The sequence below is a fragment of the Haliaeetus leucocephalus genome, unplaced genomic scaffold, assembly GCF_000737465.1.
Source record: "Haliaeetus leucocephalus isolate CR32 unplaced genomic scaffold, Haliaeetus_leucocephalus-4.0 Scaffold284, whole genome shotgun sequence".
NCBI classification, from domain to species: domain Eukaryota; kingdom Metazoa; phylum Chordata; class Aves; order Accipitriformes; family Accipitridae; genus Haliaeetus; species Haliaeetus leucocephalus.
Genome location: NW_010972720.1, coordinates 534,853 through 553,480, shown reverse-complemented (window position 1 = coordinate 553,480; position 18,628 = coordinate 534,853). Strand labels below are relative to the sequence as shown.

The following is an 18,628-nucleotide window of genomic DNA, read 5'->3' as shown; positions in this document are numbered from 1 at the left end:
GACACATAGATCACCATTCACTTAAATAAAATAATAGGGCTTATTACTATTGCTGCCTCTTACTGAGTGACCAAAACTGGGGCAAGCAGATATGTCATTAGCAAAATAATTCAACTCCAGGAAAGAAAATACATTAATATTTATGTTCTAATGCACATTCTAATACTTCAGCATTACAATGAGATAGGGGCTGCTGGCATGTGCAGCAATTAGCATTGCTTTTGACAGTGCAAACAAAACAAACCACCTCATGTGTTTGGACTCAATTTACAGATGTAATTTCACAACAAGTAAGGGACAGAACAGTGGCTCTGAAACTATTTATTTTACTGCAAACTTATTATCCTTCAAGCTTGAAGTGATGAAGAGGATTTATATAAACAATAACCAGAGTAGCTTCAGACTTTCAGTACAGGCTGCAAATACATTAGACAAGCAAGGTACTCACTTTTAATTAAGTGCCAGATATTCAGAACAAAACATTACACATGGAAGCTAGTCGTTCAGTTAATAATTTCCTAACTATTAAGTGCTTGACTTCATCATGCTGGTGTTCTATAAGTAATTTGGCAGAAGGAATTTTTATGTAGATTGAAGGTGCCCTGGCTCTTGATACCTGTATTGGTATACAAGTTAAATAACTGCACATTCCAGATGTATCTAATTAGATAGAAGGAGTACAGATGAGAAGGATGCCTATAACGATAGGACACAACTATCTAGTACAATGCCAACATCCAACTGCCAAATGTGGCAAAGGGAAAATGCGTGAAGGAAGAGACTCTGCAGGGAAAGAAGACAACTGAATGTTATTGGGGAAGGAAAGGCTGATAAAAAAAACTCAAGAGGCTGAGTTTGATTTTAAACAAAACAAGTGGAAGTGATAGGAATATATATTTAACTAAGTTTACCATCTTAAACAGAAATTTATTTCTTTCTCTCCTGTTCTCCTCTTTGACCACTGCTAAGAGAATGTTAACGCTTTCACTCCATTAACTGCTTTGTTAATTGGAAAAAAAAAAAAGGAAGAGCCTCCCAGTTCTTTCTTCTTTGTATTACTTCAGTGCTTTTATCAGTGCTCACAGTAGAAAGGTTTTTTTGTAACTTTTCACTTAGTCGAAAGTTCAACTCATATGGTGTTTTCTGTTGCTTCTAATAACCTTCGCTAGTTCTAAGGTTTTTGCCTGTTTTACAGATCTGAAGCTGAATCAAGCAGAAAACAGATTTATCTCCACAAGTAACAATTAAAAGAGACTGTTACTTTCTGCCCCAAAGAAATACTGAAGACAGTGGGACTTCCAAAATCCTGCTGCAATGAAGAAAGACCAGGTAGCTGCAGAACAGCCATCCTTCCCCTACTTGACAAGAAGTTTGTCATTTGCCAGAAGTAAGTTAATATCTGCCTTGTATCAGAAGTCATCCCATACGATGCAACTTAAGACATGCACACAGAAAAATGTTCAGCCACTTTTAGGTTTAAAGCATGCCTCTGAAGGACAGATTAGCTAAAGAGAAACATTAATTAGTCATGAAAAAGGGTCAATTTTGTTTATTAAAAAAACAACAACCCCCCCAACAAAGCAAACCAAAACACACAAAACCACAAAATTAAAACCCAAAGAAATTTTTAAGCTGAAATTAACATTAACTTACCAATTGATGCATCACCATCCAAGAGATTGTCATCTTCAGAGGTCTGAAAGTCCATAATTACACCTGCTCCATCTAAAAGCTCCTCATCGCTGCTTGCACTAGTTATACTGTTGTAGCTGTTTCGATAGTAGCCTCTATGAAACAGCTGCTCAGACTCCATTTAGCTGTTTTATAACCTATATAAAGAAAATGAGTTATTTTCTATTTGAATATGCACAAAAGATTGAGAAGCTTATATCAAATAAAACAAAACTAGTGTATTTCATGGTCTGGGGAAAAAATATTAAGGTCACAATACTACAAGTTACAAAAAACATAGGAGTAATACAGATCATTAAATATATAGAACATTTTTCACAAATTTTTAGTGATTTTTAACTGGATGATGCTTCCTCACCCCCTTTCTTTGGCTCTCCTTAGTTTGATGTTATCATCATGAAAGTATTTCACTTTCAGTACCAGTGGTTGGAATGTGCATTGCACCATGGAGCTGGTACAAAATCCAGCCAATGTTAAGGTTAAAAAAGGAGCTTCTTTAGCAGTGGCATCTTTGTACTGTGTTTGCTTGGAGTGAAACAGATGGCAGGCTAATGCTGTAGTCCCCTGAACAAAACTCTTCACAGTCTTTTGCACAGAAGAGTGCAAATACAAAAGTGGAAAACAGCTCAAAATCTTCATGTCCACATAAAACTTCCAAACCCCTTACCTATACACCTTTTGTTTGGTGGTTGTTTTATTTTTAAACACAATGAGGTGTCAGCAACGCATTCTTTTGCACATTCAGTATAACACTAACACATTAGGTTTTCAGACTCAGACCAAGTCCTCCTTTCCCTTGTAGAGGTAAATCTCACAGAAATAACTTCATGATTGAGGTGGGATGGAGGACAAGGCATGATCACACCTTGATTCCATGCCCTCCTTCATCCAAAGGAAGTCTCATGTTTGTCATTTCTCAAACATCATCACTCCTTATTAACATACAACCCAACATACATTTTTTCAGTAATAAGAAACCATTCATTCCCTCCAAGCAAAGTAGATGACCCCCCCCAACCCATGTCTGAATCTTTTCCTTACACCCATTTTCCTCTACTTATCTGCAAATTCTGTAACCATTCACTGTAACTGCTGCAAAGCTATATGCACTGTAAACATCCAGACAGCTGGCAGCAATAATAACAGGTAACAAGACTTCCAGTTCAGATCCCTCTCCTCTACCCAGCTGTTGAGCCTTGTGAACATATTGGGTTTGCCTAGCAAGTTTTTAGTAGCAGGGGCTGCTACAGGGGTGGCTTCTGTGAGAAGCTGCTAGAACCTTGCCCCGTATCCAATACAGCCAATGCCAGCCAGCTCCAAGATGGACCCGCTGCTGGCCAAAGCCAAGCCTGTCAGCGATGGCGGGAGTGCCTCTGGGATCACATATTTAAGAAGGAGGAGGAAAAAACTGTGCAACAGTAATTGCAGCCAGAGTGAGGAGTGAGAACATGTGAGAGAAACAGCCCTGCAGACACCCAGGTCAGTGAAGAAGGAGGGGGAGGAGGTGCTCCAGGCGCCAGAGCAGAGATTCCCCTGCAGCCCGTGGGGAAGACCATGGTGAGGCAGGCTGTCCCCCTGCAGCCCATGGAGGTCCAGGGTGGAGCAGATCTCCACCTGCAGCCCATGGAAGACTCCACACTGGAGCAGGTGGGTGCCCAAAGGAGGCTATGTCCCCGTGGAAAGCCCGCACTGGAGCAGGCTCCTGGCAGGACCTGCGGATCTGTGGAGAGAGGAGCCCATGGAGCAGGTTTTCTGGCAGGACTTGTGACCCTGTGGAGGACCCACGCTGGAGCAGTGTGCTCCTGAAGGACTGCAGCCCATGGAAGGGAGTCACGCTAGAGCAGTTCGCGAAGAACTGCAGCCCATGGGAAGGACTCATGTTGGAGCAGTTCATGGAGGACTGTCTCCTGTGGGAGGGACCCCACGCTGGAGCAGGGAAAGAGTGTGAGGAGTCCTGCCCCTGAGGAGGAAGGAGCAGCAGAGACACCATGTGATGAACTGACCCCCACCCCCATCCCTGTCCCCCTGCACCACTGGGAGGGGAGGAGGTAGAGAATCCAGGAGTGAAGCTGTGCCCAGGAAGAAGGGAGGGGTGGGGGAAAGGTATTTTAAGATTTGGTTTTATTTCTTATTACCCTACTCCAGTTTGATTGGCAATAAATTATGATAATTTTCCCCAAGTCGAGCCTGTTTTGCCCCTAATGGTAATTAGTGAGTGATCCCTCCCTGTTCTTATCTCAACCCACGAGCCTTTTGTTACATTTTCTCTTCCCCGTCCAGCTGGGAAGGGGATGATAGACTGGCTTTGGTGGGCACCTGGGGTCCACCCAGGGTCAACCTACTGCAGTGAAATATAGCCAAACTGGTTGGCCAATATCAAGAGTTACTAGCGGAGGTCAGACAGACAGCTTTCCCATATTGGCAAATGGCTCAGCCTTCTAGGTAAGTTACCTAGAAAAAGGATTGAAAAATGAAGCAACAAGGTTTGCTGTGTAGCTGCAGATGGAATTCTCAGCACCATGCAGCTGGGTGATAACACAAGATAAAATTCTGTACAGATAAATACGAATCACGTCACTTGGCGAGGGGGCAGCACAACCAATCCCAACTTATCTTATAAAGCAATGGGCTCTGACCTGACTACGACCATTCACAAATGTAGTAATAAAGTTACAAGAAAGAGCTCAGCATGCACTAGCAGTCCCCAAATTAACGTGATACAAGAATTACCAGTTAAGAGAGAGAACTTCATTAAAACTCTATAAATCCACAGCTTGTCCACACCTGAAATACTTTACACAATGCCAAAAGTCCAAAAAGATTACAGAAGAGCTGAAACGGTTTACAAAAGAGCACAATGATGATGGAGTACAAATTAGCTTTCCTCTAAAGGGCAACAAAATGGATCGGGACTTTTCGGTCTGAAAAAGATGTAATGTAGATGACAACACAATAGATGTCAGCAGAATCACAAGTGGCATGAAGAAAGTGAAAAGCCTCAGTTGCTTTTAGGTAGTCCCTATGTGTTATAATGAAAGTGATGAGGTGACAAACAGAGAAAAAAGGGCTGATTCTTCACACAGCATGTAGGGAAGGGGTGTAATTCTTTGCCACTTTTCAGAAATATGCAATGGTTCATAAAGCAGCCTGACAAATTCACAGAAGAAAAAAAAAACATCAAAAGCTATTAAAGATGACACCTCTGGTGGAAATGCTGGAGGCTAGGAGAGCATTCTGCAGATGTGCATATGCTTATTCTGTTCTTATACTCTTCTCTAGATATCTGTTATTGGGCAAAACAGATCCCTTTGGCTTTACCCATTCTTATTTCCTTTAAAAAAATTATTTAGAATATTTACAATTTAAAACATACTCTTTCTTCAAATAAATTTCTTCCATTCATCTTTATGTGAAAAGTCTTAATATTCTACCATTTTACAGGCACTGAGAAAAGCTTCTGAATGAACAGCCAAAAAAAATTCAGTCATATGATGAAGCATATCCTATTTGAAAATACAGTTGCTTACACCTGGAAACAATGGAAGCATCTCCATTTTTTTCCCCAAATAGATCAGATCACAATTTATAATTTATTCAGAAGCTATACTTGAAACTGTTCAACAGATACTAACTTTTCACACACGGTAATTTTTGGCATTCCCAATAAAACCGTACCTACAAAGAACATGCCCAAGAAAAAGTCAGATCACAAATAGTCTGACTATTTCATTACCATGCTCACAGAAAGTCCTGTTAACATCACTCTGCCTGTACCAGTTGGGTACTATCATAAATGGAAACCACACAGCTCAGCTGAAATGAGACTCTGGGACTTCCTAGAAGTGTTTCCACTCACTGCATCATTCGTCACCTTCTTCCACCTGCTCCATGCACCAAAAATTATATTCTAGACTCTCATCTGCCAATTGGCCTCCTGCCTGAGTGAAATCTTTGTTCCTTTTACATTCATCTGATTTTTCCTACATTCTGATGAGGTCTGCAATGAGACAGAAAACTCTCCTGCCTTGTCCATAAAAGTAGCACTAGAATACAAAAAGGACAAGACACAAACCCCTCCCTCAAGCACACTGCAAGTTTTAGTCTATTGTGTCCTCTTCCTGTTGTATATGTGACATTTTTAATAGTTAATTTTTTTCATTCATGTAGTAATCTTTATTACAAAGGAGAAAACAATTAACAAGCAAGAGAAAGACCACTGTTGAGTTAGCAATCACAAAAAGTTGTTTGTAAATGTATCAAAACAACAAAGAGGTAGCAAATCCAGACCCCAAAAGTACTACCACTTCTGTGAAGAGAAATAACTCTCCCTTTGGATGTCTTTTAAATCACTTCAGATAAATGTCAGGGCAGTGGATTACAGATATTACATCTTCCAATAACTGCAAAAATGCTTTCAGCCTGGGCTTCAATAGAAAGGAAAGTTTCATCAATTAGTCAGTAACTGACAAACAAAACCACAGACTCTCCAGAGCCAGACCAAATATACTGGGAAGAATCCCTGCATCATCTCTGCACAAACGTGATTGCACATGCCAACTCCTCTGGCACATACGTGCCTACTGTTACACGATAGGCATGAAACTACAGGCCTTCTCTTCTTGTTTTGAAACACTATGTGTCTCCTGCTGTAGAAGTATTGCTTCTGACAGACCTCTCCAACAATCAAGCAAAACCTGTAACACCAAAACCATTCATTTTGAGGACCCAAACCAAGATTCTTAAGTGTACATTAATTCTCCACATTCCCAGAGACTCAAGTACCCCAGCTGCTTCGTATCTGATACTGTTACAGATACTGCTTTACAGCTGCATGCAGTAATGGCAGGAATGCAGGAAACTAAGATAATGAGAAAGGTAACTGTTCAAAAAGCTTCACATAGGACTAAAATTTTACTTCTTGAGAGCATGTCAGTCACTAGTTTGTCCACCACTACCTGCAATTAATGGGGGGGGAGGACAGCTTAGGTCAACATACAACAGATTTCTTAGTATGCCTTTAACAAGACGGTTTGTTTAACAAACTAGGATACAAAGTTAGGGACACACTATCTTGAGCTGTGTTAAACGATTCAGACAACTTAAAAGTGTATGCTCACGTCACTTTAAAACACTGTTAGCAGGTAAGAGATCTGCCTCACTTGAGTGAAGGAAACTGAGTGACATAGACACAGAGAGTAGACTCCTCTTCAGAAAGCGATTGCTGTTCCCAGTATTAATAAAGAAAAGGAAGAGCCAGGAAAATGTTTTTTCTATGGCTACAACAGCCAGAAGAGAACCAGTATTGTGCCTAACCCAGCCTGGTGCAGATTAACCTTTGCGGATACTGGAAGAGTGCATTCATACAAGAGAGCCTGCACAAATGCTTATGGAGTTGTGAAGACAGAACTAACCAGCCAACTTGCCATTTTATAATGTCAGATTCATTCCACAGATTCCCTGCCCTATCCAAACAAGCACTAAAAGGCAAGTGGGAGAAGATGAAAGTTACTCGAGAAATTGCTAACAGGGAGAAAAGGCACTGCTTGAATGCTAGCCAAACCCCATATCCTGAAAAAGCAAACAAAAAATCCTATACCAGATTCCCAACAACCACTATTTACAGTAAAAACATTTAAGTAATAAACCTTTTTTTCAACCTAGACTACTGTAAAAATACAAGAGACATTACAAAGGATTAATGAGAACATTAAAGATATTAACATGTCACTTATTTCTGTTAAGTATCATAGTTTTGATCCAGAGTCCAGTCCAGATACCGCAGAAAGCAGACTCAAAACCGTTTCAGATCATCTTTGAAAAAAACAAAAATAGTGAAGTAATGCACTGTAAGAATAAAGAAAAGAAAATCTAAGCAACATTCAGGGAGTTCTTGGAACAGGAAAGGAATTTGACTCAACTCACAAAAAAGTTGCAACTAAACCATCACGCTTCCATTACTAAGGTATTTCCAGAATGTCCTGACCCATCACAACTCTTCTACAAAGCAGGTTAACAGAGAAGCCTCTGACACTAAAAAAATTAAACAACAACAACAAAACAAAACCAAAAAACCCAAACAAAACCAAAGGCGACACAGCTAAAGCAGGATGTCTTGTTATGACTAGGGAGAGGGAAGAAAGTAATAAGCATACAGGTATATTGAACTGTGAAAGAGCTATTTAAATACAGTGCAGGCAGGAACTACATTGATAAAGGAGAACAGCACAGAAACAGCTACATTTGTAGTGGAAAAAGCATATAAGGCTATTGCAGTTTTCTGCACAGTCTAGTACCTCAGGCACTTTTCTGTCCTCAGATGTGACATCCTGCTTATCTTTCAAGCTCTACAAATAAAAGGTCAAGCAGAGAAGCGAGTCAGCTGAGGAAACCACTTCCAACGAGGTGAAGTGTCTCTGGAGAAGACAGAATAGGACAGTAAGAAGTCTGATTTACAGGACATTTGTTGTCAGGCAATCTGAGCAATCTGTAAATCTCCGGTATGTGCTCTTTTGTCCCGTAAAAGCAAGTAGAAACATTCTTACTTGGGGTGGCAAGGAAACAAAGGCATCGTAAGTTTGTTATTTCCCCAGGAGGGGAGGGGAGCGAAAACTTAAAAGTACTCTTCCAGATTCCAGATCACAAATCTGCGTTAAATAGTTGAAAGGGGGAAAAAAAAAAAAAAAAAAAGGGAAAAATGTTGAAAATCGATGTTGTTAACAGAAGAATCTTAATAAACCCCCAAAATCAGTGTAATGTTCAATTTTTCTGTTCAGTACTAAGAACTAAAAGGCTGTCATCTGTCCCCTAACTCAAACATACCTTCCTGCAAAACCTACACAAGGACAGTACCTAGTGAGAAATGCTATGCAGACATAAACCAAAAGCAAATAAAATTAAAATTAAGAATAAAATCTTTACACATAAGAATGTGTTCTACAGTAGAGGAAATGTAGTGATAGTGATATAGAGAACGAACTGCTAATTGCTTAATGATTGTCTCTCTGTAACTTTACATACCAAAGACTAGTGCTCGTCAAGGATTAAGCCTGTCAGAGACTGGTACTTGGGAGTGATGAGCAAGAAGGAACCATGAACAATCACAAAACTTAATTAAATGTTTGATAAATTTACGATCTTGTCGAGAAGGCTCAAGTAGAGGCCTTGCTTGAATAGATAGGGCCAGAAAAGATAAGAACTCCTGCCTTTGTTCTCGTCCTTGTAGATAATTTAGCTTAAACTAACCATATGGTTTTTACACCACTACTGAGAACTTAGATAATAAGAACACTAACGAGCAGTGATGTATTAAAACATGTAAAAGACCATACTGCACAGAATCACCTGAGAAGGGTCAAATAGCGGACGAGCGAGGAAGACTATGGAAGACCACCAGAGGACTCCTGAAGACCACCAGAGACCTTCAATGCGCCTGCGTAAAGGACATTTGCATATGCTAATAGTTTCCCGGAAAACTAATGAATATGTATAACATTTCTCGGAAATCTAGTGAATATGTATATAGAACATGTATTTAACCTGCACAATTAGACCTGACGGTGTGCACGATAGGTGGAGCGATCCCCCGTGCATCCAGCGCTGCCAATAAAGAATACTTACTTAATAGTTAATCAAACTATTGAGTCAATTTCTTTGAATCAATCGCAATGAGTGAGTAGTCATTTGCTGAAAATTTTTGAAAAAAATGATTGGATTTTAAAGATTTTAACTGGTAACCTTCAAAAATGATTATTTATTATAGTCAGGAGTTCTATACATATCATCTTATTAAGCAACTAGCATACACTTCAAGAACAGGTAAAAACATTCCCCACACCCACAGTTAAATTAAAATTTCAACATATAGCCCAAATATATATGTCAGAACAACTCCCCAAAAAATGGAAGTAGCCAAGACCAGCTGTGAACACTTAATTTCAAACCTCCCATAGTACGCTAATTTAAAATAGTACACTGCCAGGTTATTTTTTTAAATGAGCCTGCCCTTCGGAAAGAAATTTTGAGCTCACAAATGATAAGCCTTTTACAGCAGTTTTAAAACAAAAGCCATGTTGTGCCCATTCTTCCATCCTTAGCCTCACCAGTGTCAAAATTACATTCCCATTTTCATCGCAGCCCCAGCTTATCTAGGCTCCATTTATTTATTTTGTCTGTGACATGAAGATTGTTAAACAAGATGAGAACATCACTCATCTTCCAAACTTCAGGTTTGGAAAAGGGGTGAATGAATTGCGAGGAATTTCTCAATGTATTGTTTAGATCACTAGCAGACTTATTTCTTCATAAAAAGGCTCAAAACCCCTTACACTTCAAATACAATACAGAAGGGAAAATAAGTGAAATAGCAGTTTTTGTGAAATTTCTCAAGTCATCCTAGATCACAAAAATTCTTAAGGATACTCAAGAACCCCAACTGTTAAAAATTAGGGAATGCATATGGTAACCTTATAAAAATAAATACACAGAAGATCATTCTTTGTAGCATTCAAAAAACCCCATCTGAAACTAACTTAATTGATGTCCAGAATAGTACTGCTCCTATTGCAGTCATTTAGTGAGAAAGGTTCTCGGTCAGTTTTTAGGTCATATTTAGAAAAATGAGGGAGCACTGCCAGTTAACTGAAGCTACTTGAGTTTTAAAAAAACAACAAAAACCCCCAAACAAAACTAAAAAAACACTATTTGAGTTTATGTAGTAGATACTCCTGGAATACAAGATTAAAAGTCAATTTACAAAAATACACATATATAAAATTTAGTCTAGTTCCATTCACAGCTAATTCCAAAATAAAATTAATGTCCAAGGAGGAAAGAGACACATACTCAAGTATTCTTTAAACAAGAAAGAAAACAAGGACGAGCGCAGAAACACATAGACTAAACTACATGAAAAGATAATACTTGTAAAGCATGAAGACAATCTTAGCTTTAAAACTACAACAAGACTCAAATCTACTCAAATCTCTAGATTCTACTGAATCTTACCACTCTTAGTTATAAAAGCTTAATATAACATAACAACAGCCTGAAAAGTTTTTTCACTTTTATGATACATACCAGTACAGAATACCACTACATCTGATGTTCACAAAAGCAAAATCAATAATCAGTACTGATTTTTGATACACTTTTTAATCTTCTCAGCTTTAAAAAAAAAAAACAAAAAACCAATGGAAAACTGTCACCCTAATTACAGGATGAATACTGAACTCATGCTTCTAGTCATATGATTTCAAACATTAAAGGCATTGACTTCAGTTTGTAGAAAGTTAAACACTACTTCATGTCCACTCTCTAAAATGTCTTAACAACTAAGGCTATGGCTAGCCATAGTTGTGACAGCTGAAGACTTGTACCACCTGGCACAAAGATATTAGCCTACATGATTGAAGGGATTGCTTCTTTCCCATTCACCAAGTTACTAATGTGAATACTTTTTAATTTCTTTCAACCCAAACTAGCTGAATTAGCTAAAAACGAAGATTTAAATTTACTCACCTAACCTCATTTATTGATACATTAGAAACAACTCTGCTATCAGAGTTGAAGAATAGTCTCACACACAGGCCCAGTAATAAGCAGCTACATGAGTGGTAAGGTCTTTAACAGGTTTGAGGTTTTTTAGTTAGGGTTTTTTGGGCTTGGGTGTTTGTTTTTTTCTAATTATTAAGAACATAATCCCTTAGCATGAACCTGAACTAGATATAAAAGCAAATATAACTCAAAAGCCTAAGCTTCACAGGCAAGTACTGATCCTTAGCCAAGTCATGGTAAACAACTGTGTCCATGGCTGCTACTTCAGTGCAAGCCTAAAATATCTGCAAGATACAGTTTCTAAACTAATGGGTCAGTACCTATAGCTGCAAATACCCCATCCAGGAAAGAAAAGATGGAGAGTCCCCTTAGCAAAAAAACCCTCTGGTGTTCCTTTTGTGTTCATATTCAGATGAGACTAACACTGAAACTAGTTAGGACAACTGAAAGGTAAAACCCATACTCCTCTTTTGAAGGGCAGGAAATAGACTGTAGGTTCCAGTGTAGACAACGTAACTTTTGTATGTTGAGTCTTTGGCCATGACGCTCTGTCCTTGTTTTAGCTGGGATAGAGTAGCTGGTATAGTGTTATGTTTTAGATTTAGTATGAGAAGAATGTTGATGACACACTGATGTTTTCAGTTGGTGCTAAGCAGTGTTTACACTAAGTCAAGGACTTTTCAGCTTCTCATTCATGCCCAGCCAGCAAGAAGGCTGGAGGGGCACAAGAAGTTGGCACAGGACACAGCCAGGGCAGCTGACCCAAACTGGACAAAGGGGTTTGCCATACCATGTGACGTCACGCCCAATATATAAACTGAGGGGAGTTGGCTGGGGAGGAGTGGATCGCTGCTCAGGAACGAACTGGGCATCAGTTAGTAATTGGTAAGGAATTGCATTGTGCATCACTTGTTTTGCATATTCCAATTATTTTATTATCATTATTATTTTCTTCCTTTCTGTCCTATTAAACTGTCTTTATCTGAATCCACGAGTTTTACTCTTTTTTTTCCTGATTTTCTCCCCCATCCCACTGGGTGGCGGGGAAGTGAGTGGGCAGCTGCGTGGTGCTTAGTTGCTGGCTGGGGTTAAACCACTACATGCTCACTTTCTGTTTGATGAAAAGACACAGCAACAACGTGCAACCTTATCTTTACAGTTTTCAAAGGATTTTGCTCCTTTTGAACGTGGACTTGTGTTGCAGTCATCTGAGGGATACACAAACACTGGAGTGTAGCTTTTACATACCACCAGAATGACCAGAAGTCTTGTTATTTATACTACAGTTCTTTATCTTTTTGGAGAAATGCACTGAACAGTCCTTCACTATGTGCACAGATCCATAAGTTCAGGGTCACATCTGAGTTACATGCCTTTCAGATAATTTCATTCAAGTTTTCATGTATTTGTATCCAAATGATCTGAAAGTACTCAAGGAACAACAACAAAAAAAACTTTAATATAAAGGAAGTAAGGAGACCATCACAGAAAAGAGGCTCTGTGAGCCAGGACCAAGGGCATATGACAGCACTGACTCCAGCAGAAAGAGAAGCACATGAAAAGTATTCATTCTTGACAGGCAAAATTATAATTCAGGGTTGTCAAACTGGAATCTGGAAAAGCACCATTATCCCCATTTTAACTCTACACATCTTCTTGATAACAACAGCTTCCATAGATTTTTAAGGTCTTTGTTCTGAAGTCCAATTCTTCATAAACACACAAAAGCCCATGAAATCAAGAAAAAAAAGTCCTACCGAGTTCTCCAAAGTACAGCACAAGCACACGACCACTGCTTATGAAATCTTGTGGGGACCCCTGGTGGTTCCTCTTCACTTACTCTTCCTACTCCCGATTTTCAAACTTCAAAGTGAAGAAAATAGCAGCTAGTGAGGAACCCATTCGCTGTACTCTGCTTAGAAATGACAAGTCTTCGGTCATCTAGAGATCAGAAAAGCCAGGGACTCTTCTTGGCATGTCTAACAGACAGATAAACTGACAGATGCACTGTGTAGAGCTGTTCAAACTTCAAAGCTACAAGCCCTGATAATAGGCTTGCTCTTTTTCTTGCTCTAGATCCTCTCAAGCAGCAGTGTTAGGGTTACAAGGTGAGGAAAGACTGAAGCGATCTGCAATCAATGCCAGGATCTGGCTCATGGCTGACCTTCTTGGCTCTAACTAGACAGAAGCCACCTCATTTTTGTAAATACAGCATATCCAACCATTACTGATTGCCATTCTGGTCTTCTTCAAAGGATGAAACAAATAAATAAATCTGTCAAGAAATATCTATGAATCTCAGATGTTAATAAATAAGATTGTTAATGGCTTGTTTCTGCTTTTTAATAAAAACATATACGCTAATCAAAGGAGGTAAAACAAAAAAAAACCCAAAAAAACCCAAACAAACAAACCAAAAGGCAGTGAAGCCCTATGTGCACAAACACCACCAAAAGTGAAGCATTCACTAAATCAAATGTGGTAGCAGTTCTGAATGCACAGCAAGTTCCCCTCACTTGAATATTCTTCTCTCCAGCTGTAAAACTTAATTTTAGAAGTTGTACTTGCCAACCAGCCAACTATGCGTACTTTGTCAGGATCTACAGATGGTAGACAATTTTCTGGCAGGAGAGTCTAGAGGGAAATTATTACTGTTAAATAGTGGTATCAAGTTGAAAGCAAGAATCAAGGTGGATATTTTATGAGGAAAAAAAGAAAGCAACTTCATGGGAGATTTTTAATTTTGAAAATTACAGAAAAAAGATTCAGCAATACTTTACTAAAAGGCTTCTAGCTAACAGAGTACACAAGAAGGTCTTAAATGTGTTACATAACCACAGAGATGAGGTCATTTCACGGGCTTCATAAATCAAATTTATTAAAAATAATCCACCCCTATCCAAAGAACCAAAATTATTTGTGTTTGGTTTTGTGGGGGTTTTTTTGTTTGTTTGTTTTTTTAATTTGTTAGAGAGGAATAAACACTGAGATTTTTGTAATTGTGGTAATAACATGAATACTCAGTGCACAGGTTGTTAGGTGTTCTCAAGTGTTCTGCACTCTTATAAGCCTTGTTGGGTAATTTAAAAGAATATTCATGTCTCAGCACAAAACAGAAGAAAACTGATAAGTCTGCAAGACTGATAATAATTTTGAGTTTTTACTTGTTCTTTCTTGTAGTGTTCCATATGAGAATAAAAGTTTTCTGCAAGACAAGCAGCAAAAATAATTAAAAAAATCTTTAGTTTTCTTTCCTAGAGATACCCCCTTTGCAAATTTGTAGATTCACTTCTCAGAATCAGAAAATGAGCGTGTTTGGAAGCATATGGAGAACTGCATTCCCCCCCCCCCCCAACACATACACAAGAGACAAATTAATAAGAGAGACCTCAGGGGAAGAGCTGCAGTAGATCAAGAACTGCAGATAACACATCAAAACCAACAAATCTGGCAGAGAACACTAATTTGGAGATTAGAAGGAACTCAAACACAATCTTATCTTTCAGGAAAATGAGTACTTGAATTTTAACTGGCAGGATGTCAAAATATTAAGTCACCTCAGGAACTCTATCTATAAGTTAAACATATTACTGAATTGAAATTACATTTTTACCATTTCAGTTAGGAAACATTTCTTCATTATACCGTATTGCAGTATGAACATGCAAAATGCATATTTGAGTACTTCCTCTTTCGTGTGCTTTTAAAGAAATGTATCAAAATATACCAAAAAATAAGAAAAAAAAGTAACAGCAAAGGTTATTTTTATCAACAGGTCAGTGCTTGAGGACTGAACTTAATTCACTTTTTCATTTACTATTCCTTCTTATCCTCCCAAAGTAAGCACAGAGTCTACTCCTGTAACTAGAAAGCCTAAGCAAAATGCTTAACAAACAAAAAAGCTGAATGTCTAGAAAGCTCAAGGGGAAAGTTCAACACTCTGCAAGTCATTTAAAAAAACCACTGGTACCCCCTATGAAGTTATAAATTCTCGTCTTTCCATTCATTTGCAGGAGTACATATCCAAGACTACTTACTAGGCAACACAAACAAATAAGGATACTCCGGATTTAAACAGATTTACAACTATTTTAACAGCTTTGTCTAGAATTCTTTCTATTATGCATGAAACCCAAGAACTACTTTGTCAACTCTCTTCTCTGATAATAACAGGTATTATCAGCTCATTAAGTGTAACCACCATCTCAACGTTTTATGTTGATTTTTCAGTTTCTGTCTTTTTAAAGCACAACACATGTCCCAGCAAATACTATTTTTACAGTCCGTTTACAATCCTCTCAGAATTAATTTATATGAGCATTGTTTTGTCTAAATGTTATTCTCGCAGATGATTTTATAAGGGCTTCCAAAAGTAGAAAACAAGTTTCAAGTTAAACAGCTATAAAAATTTATAATTGTCAACTTTCTAATATTCCAAGCATCTTCAGTTTGCAAAGCCTGGCATATAAACAAGCACGCTATGTAGCAGAGCCTGGAGCTGCATACCTCATTCAAGAGCAGAGATAAAAAGATGGCCTGACACCTGAACAGCTTTAGGAAGCCAGCCAACAGAAAACCTGCACTTTCAGGTTATGACATAAGGGAAAGACTGACGCGGGGAGCACAGAATTGGGAACTTGCTCTCGGAGCATGCAGGTATAAAGTTGAAATCTTAGTTTGGGGAAAATAAGGAGGGAGGGTGTATAAGTAGTTTCATGTGCTTGACCACTGCCACTGCTGACCGCCTTCAGAGATTACCGGGTTACTGCTGCTGCCAAGGAGGTGCCAAAGCAAGAAGTTTAGGAACATGCAACCTAGAGTCTGAGAATTAGGAAATTAACTCTTCAAACAACTTGAACTGGCACTACCATTTCTGGCACAAATCTCTTCAACAGTACAATTTTTATCCCACTTTTTTATTATGATCAAGTTAAAATATCCCTACTACCAACTCATTATACGATTTTACCCTGAAAACCTGATCTGCACAGTAACACCTATCCACGTGCATACGAAGTCACTTAAATAAGGGGAGGGAAAAAAAATTTCTGAATGTTCTTAGAATGCCTTTTGGCAACGGTTGTGAACTTGGAACAGTTGCCCCAGCTTTAGTGCTTACATTTAAAGAATGCAACTCTGCTGTTCAAATACCAAGGTAAGACACACACACACAGAGCCCCCAAAGGCCCAAAGCAAACTGGGGGAGGGGAGAAGCTAAAGCGTATATTCAGTGAACGGGAGAACATATATTACACAGCTAGACCCAGCTGTTCATAGAATAACCAGTGCACAACGGGTTCTCACTTGCAGGTTACTGAAAAATCAGTTTGTGACAAACATTAAGTATGGAAAAGAGCACAAGAGGAAGTACCAACATAGTTGCGAGAGAAAAATGCAGACAAACTCATAAAATAAAGTGGCTCAGAGCAATGCAGTCACGAAGAGCAAAGACCAACAGCTTCAAACGTCTTTCCCAGTTGAGGATTTGGATAGGCTTGTTCTTATTACAAGTCAATATCAAGTGTGAGAGAGAGAGAGAGAGAGAGAGACAGAGAAGAGATTTAACCCAGGATTAACTTCAGTTTGCAAGTATGCACCACAGGGAAAACAGCAGCATTGTAAACCACCCACAGAAAGGATGCCATAAAGATTTGGGCAAGGACAGCCTTGGGAATCATAGAACAAGGAAAATACATTTCTAGAAATCTTGCAATACACATCGTGTATGACATCTACTATTGTCAAGCAAATAATTTTTAGGACTGGGATACCAATATTAACAGAAGCAAACAAGAAACAAGCTCCATTTTTCTGGGCACTATATACCTTTTATTTTCACAGGTGTTGCACACAGATGCAAAGTCATTTTGTTTTAAGCGTGCTGCAGTTTTCCTACTGTAGAACTGCCCCCCATTTTGACAACTCAGAGTACTGAGCAGCAAGTTTACATCTGCTTGCCAACCAAAGAGACAAGACATCAAATTTAAAGCAGTTAGCCAGTGTAAAACTTCTATCTTAGAAAAAATGACAGTGACAGTTGGTGCGTTCTCTAGGGCCTAATTTTACTTCACAAAGGTATGTTTCCTTTAATGCATGAATGATTTTTTTTTTTTAATTTTACATTACAGCATATTGACATTTCCTTAACTAGGGAAACAGCATTGATAACTATCTGCTTTCAAATCTGTCACGCCAACACCTCTTTCATTCAAACAGCTGTTTTTGCAAAGAAGCACCTATGTTGCCAGGGGATACAGAACATAAAACCCTTCACAGGTACGCCAAGAAGAAAGGCTCCTGAAAGCAAAAAGTACCAATACATCTGACACTTAAATAATCAATGACCTTAATTTCTTTCACAAACTCTGCACCATAAACTTCAGAGGTCCAACAACCTCAAAAAGGAGGTGCAACTCCTGAAACCCAAATGATTACCATTTTGGGACATCTTTCCAAAAATATTTTTCAGGGCCTATTCTAACACAGTTTAGCACCAGAAACATTTTTAATTTGCTTTTAAGGCCTTGTTTTACCTAGTTCAGTACTTTAAAGTGTGACACAGCAAATTTACTATTCAACACCGAACATATTTCACAATCAGCACACAGTTTTCCACTGTCACGCTTGCCACTGTTCATTTTAGGTGAGAATTGATACATACTTGTTTTACAGTCAGCTCCACGTTTTTGGATAGGGGAGGGAAGGATTTTGAACAAGTAGTCTGAAAGAATGCAGTCAATGTTCGGTTTTAACCTCGCTGACCCGCACCCTCCTCATTTAATTAGGAGGCTCCAAGAAAAGCCCATTATCTCCCTCTCTTGTGTAACAGCAGCCTTACTAACCAAACCTGTGAGCCAACATAAGGCGAGCAACTCGGGCAGAACAACACTTCTAACGCCGTTTACGTGGGGAGGAGACTCTGGATCTTCCCAGTCGCAGAGCCCCTCGGTTTTCCGTAGGCGAACGGGAGCTGCCACAGAAGAACACCGACATCGGGTGACAAGAGATCACAGGCCGTGTAAGCGGGCAGGGCGCGCCCCCTCACCCCGGCCTTTCCCCTTTCGGGGGAGAAGGACAGGTAAGTTGAGGGGTCGGCGAAGAACCGCCATTTCGGCCCCTTCCCGCCTCCCGGCCGCAGGACGAAGCGGTCTCGCTGACGAGAGCGTAGCAGCCGCTCCGCGGGCGGGCCCTGCGGCGGGGGCTGCCGTCTCTCCTCTCCTCTCCTCTCCTCCCCCGCCGCGCCGCGCTCAGGCCGGAGCCGCCACTTCGGCCCCGCTCGCTCGCTCCGACGCCCGCGGGCAGGACCGAGCGGCCCGCCCGCGGCCCCTCCTGTCACGTCGCGGTGCCGCGGTGCCTGTCCCGCGCCGTGGCCCTCAGCCGAGGG

At 39.6% G+C, this 18,628-nt stretch overlaps 1 protein-coding gene across 4 annotated transcripts in view; it reads right to left on the bottom strand.

Moving 5' to 3' along the window:
• CLCN3 (chloride channel, voltage-sensitive 3) overlaps positions 1 to 1,827 on the bottom strand; it is a 59,636-nt gene extending 57,809 nt beyond the window's left edge. For all 4 annotated transcript variants that reach the window (XR_774510.1, XM_010569947.1, XM_010569950.1 and 1 more), the window contains exon 1: positions 1,654 to 1,827. Coding sequence is in view for 3 of the 4 variants with exons in the window: in XM_010569947.1 (XP_010568249.1) it covers positions 1,654 to 1,813 (160 nt within the window). In the remaining variant the exon portion in view is untranslated. The remainder of the gene's footprint in view (positions 1 to 1,653) is intronic.
• Positions 1,828 to 18,628: the final 16,801 nt, after the last annotated feature.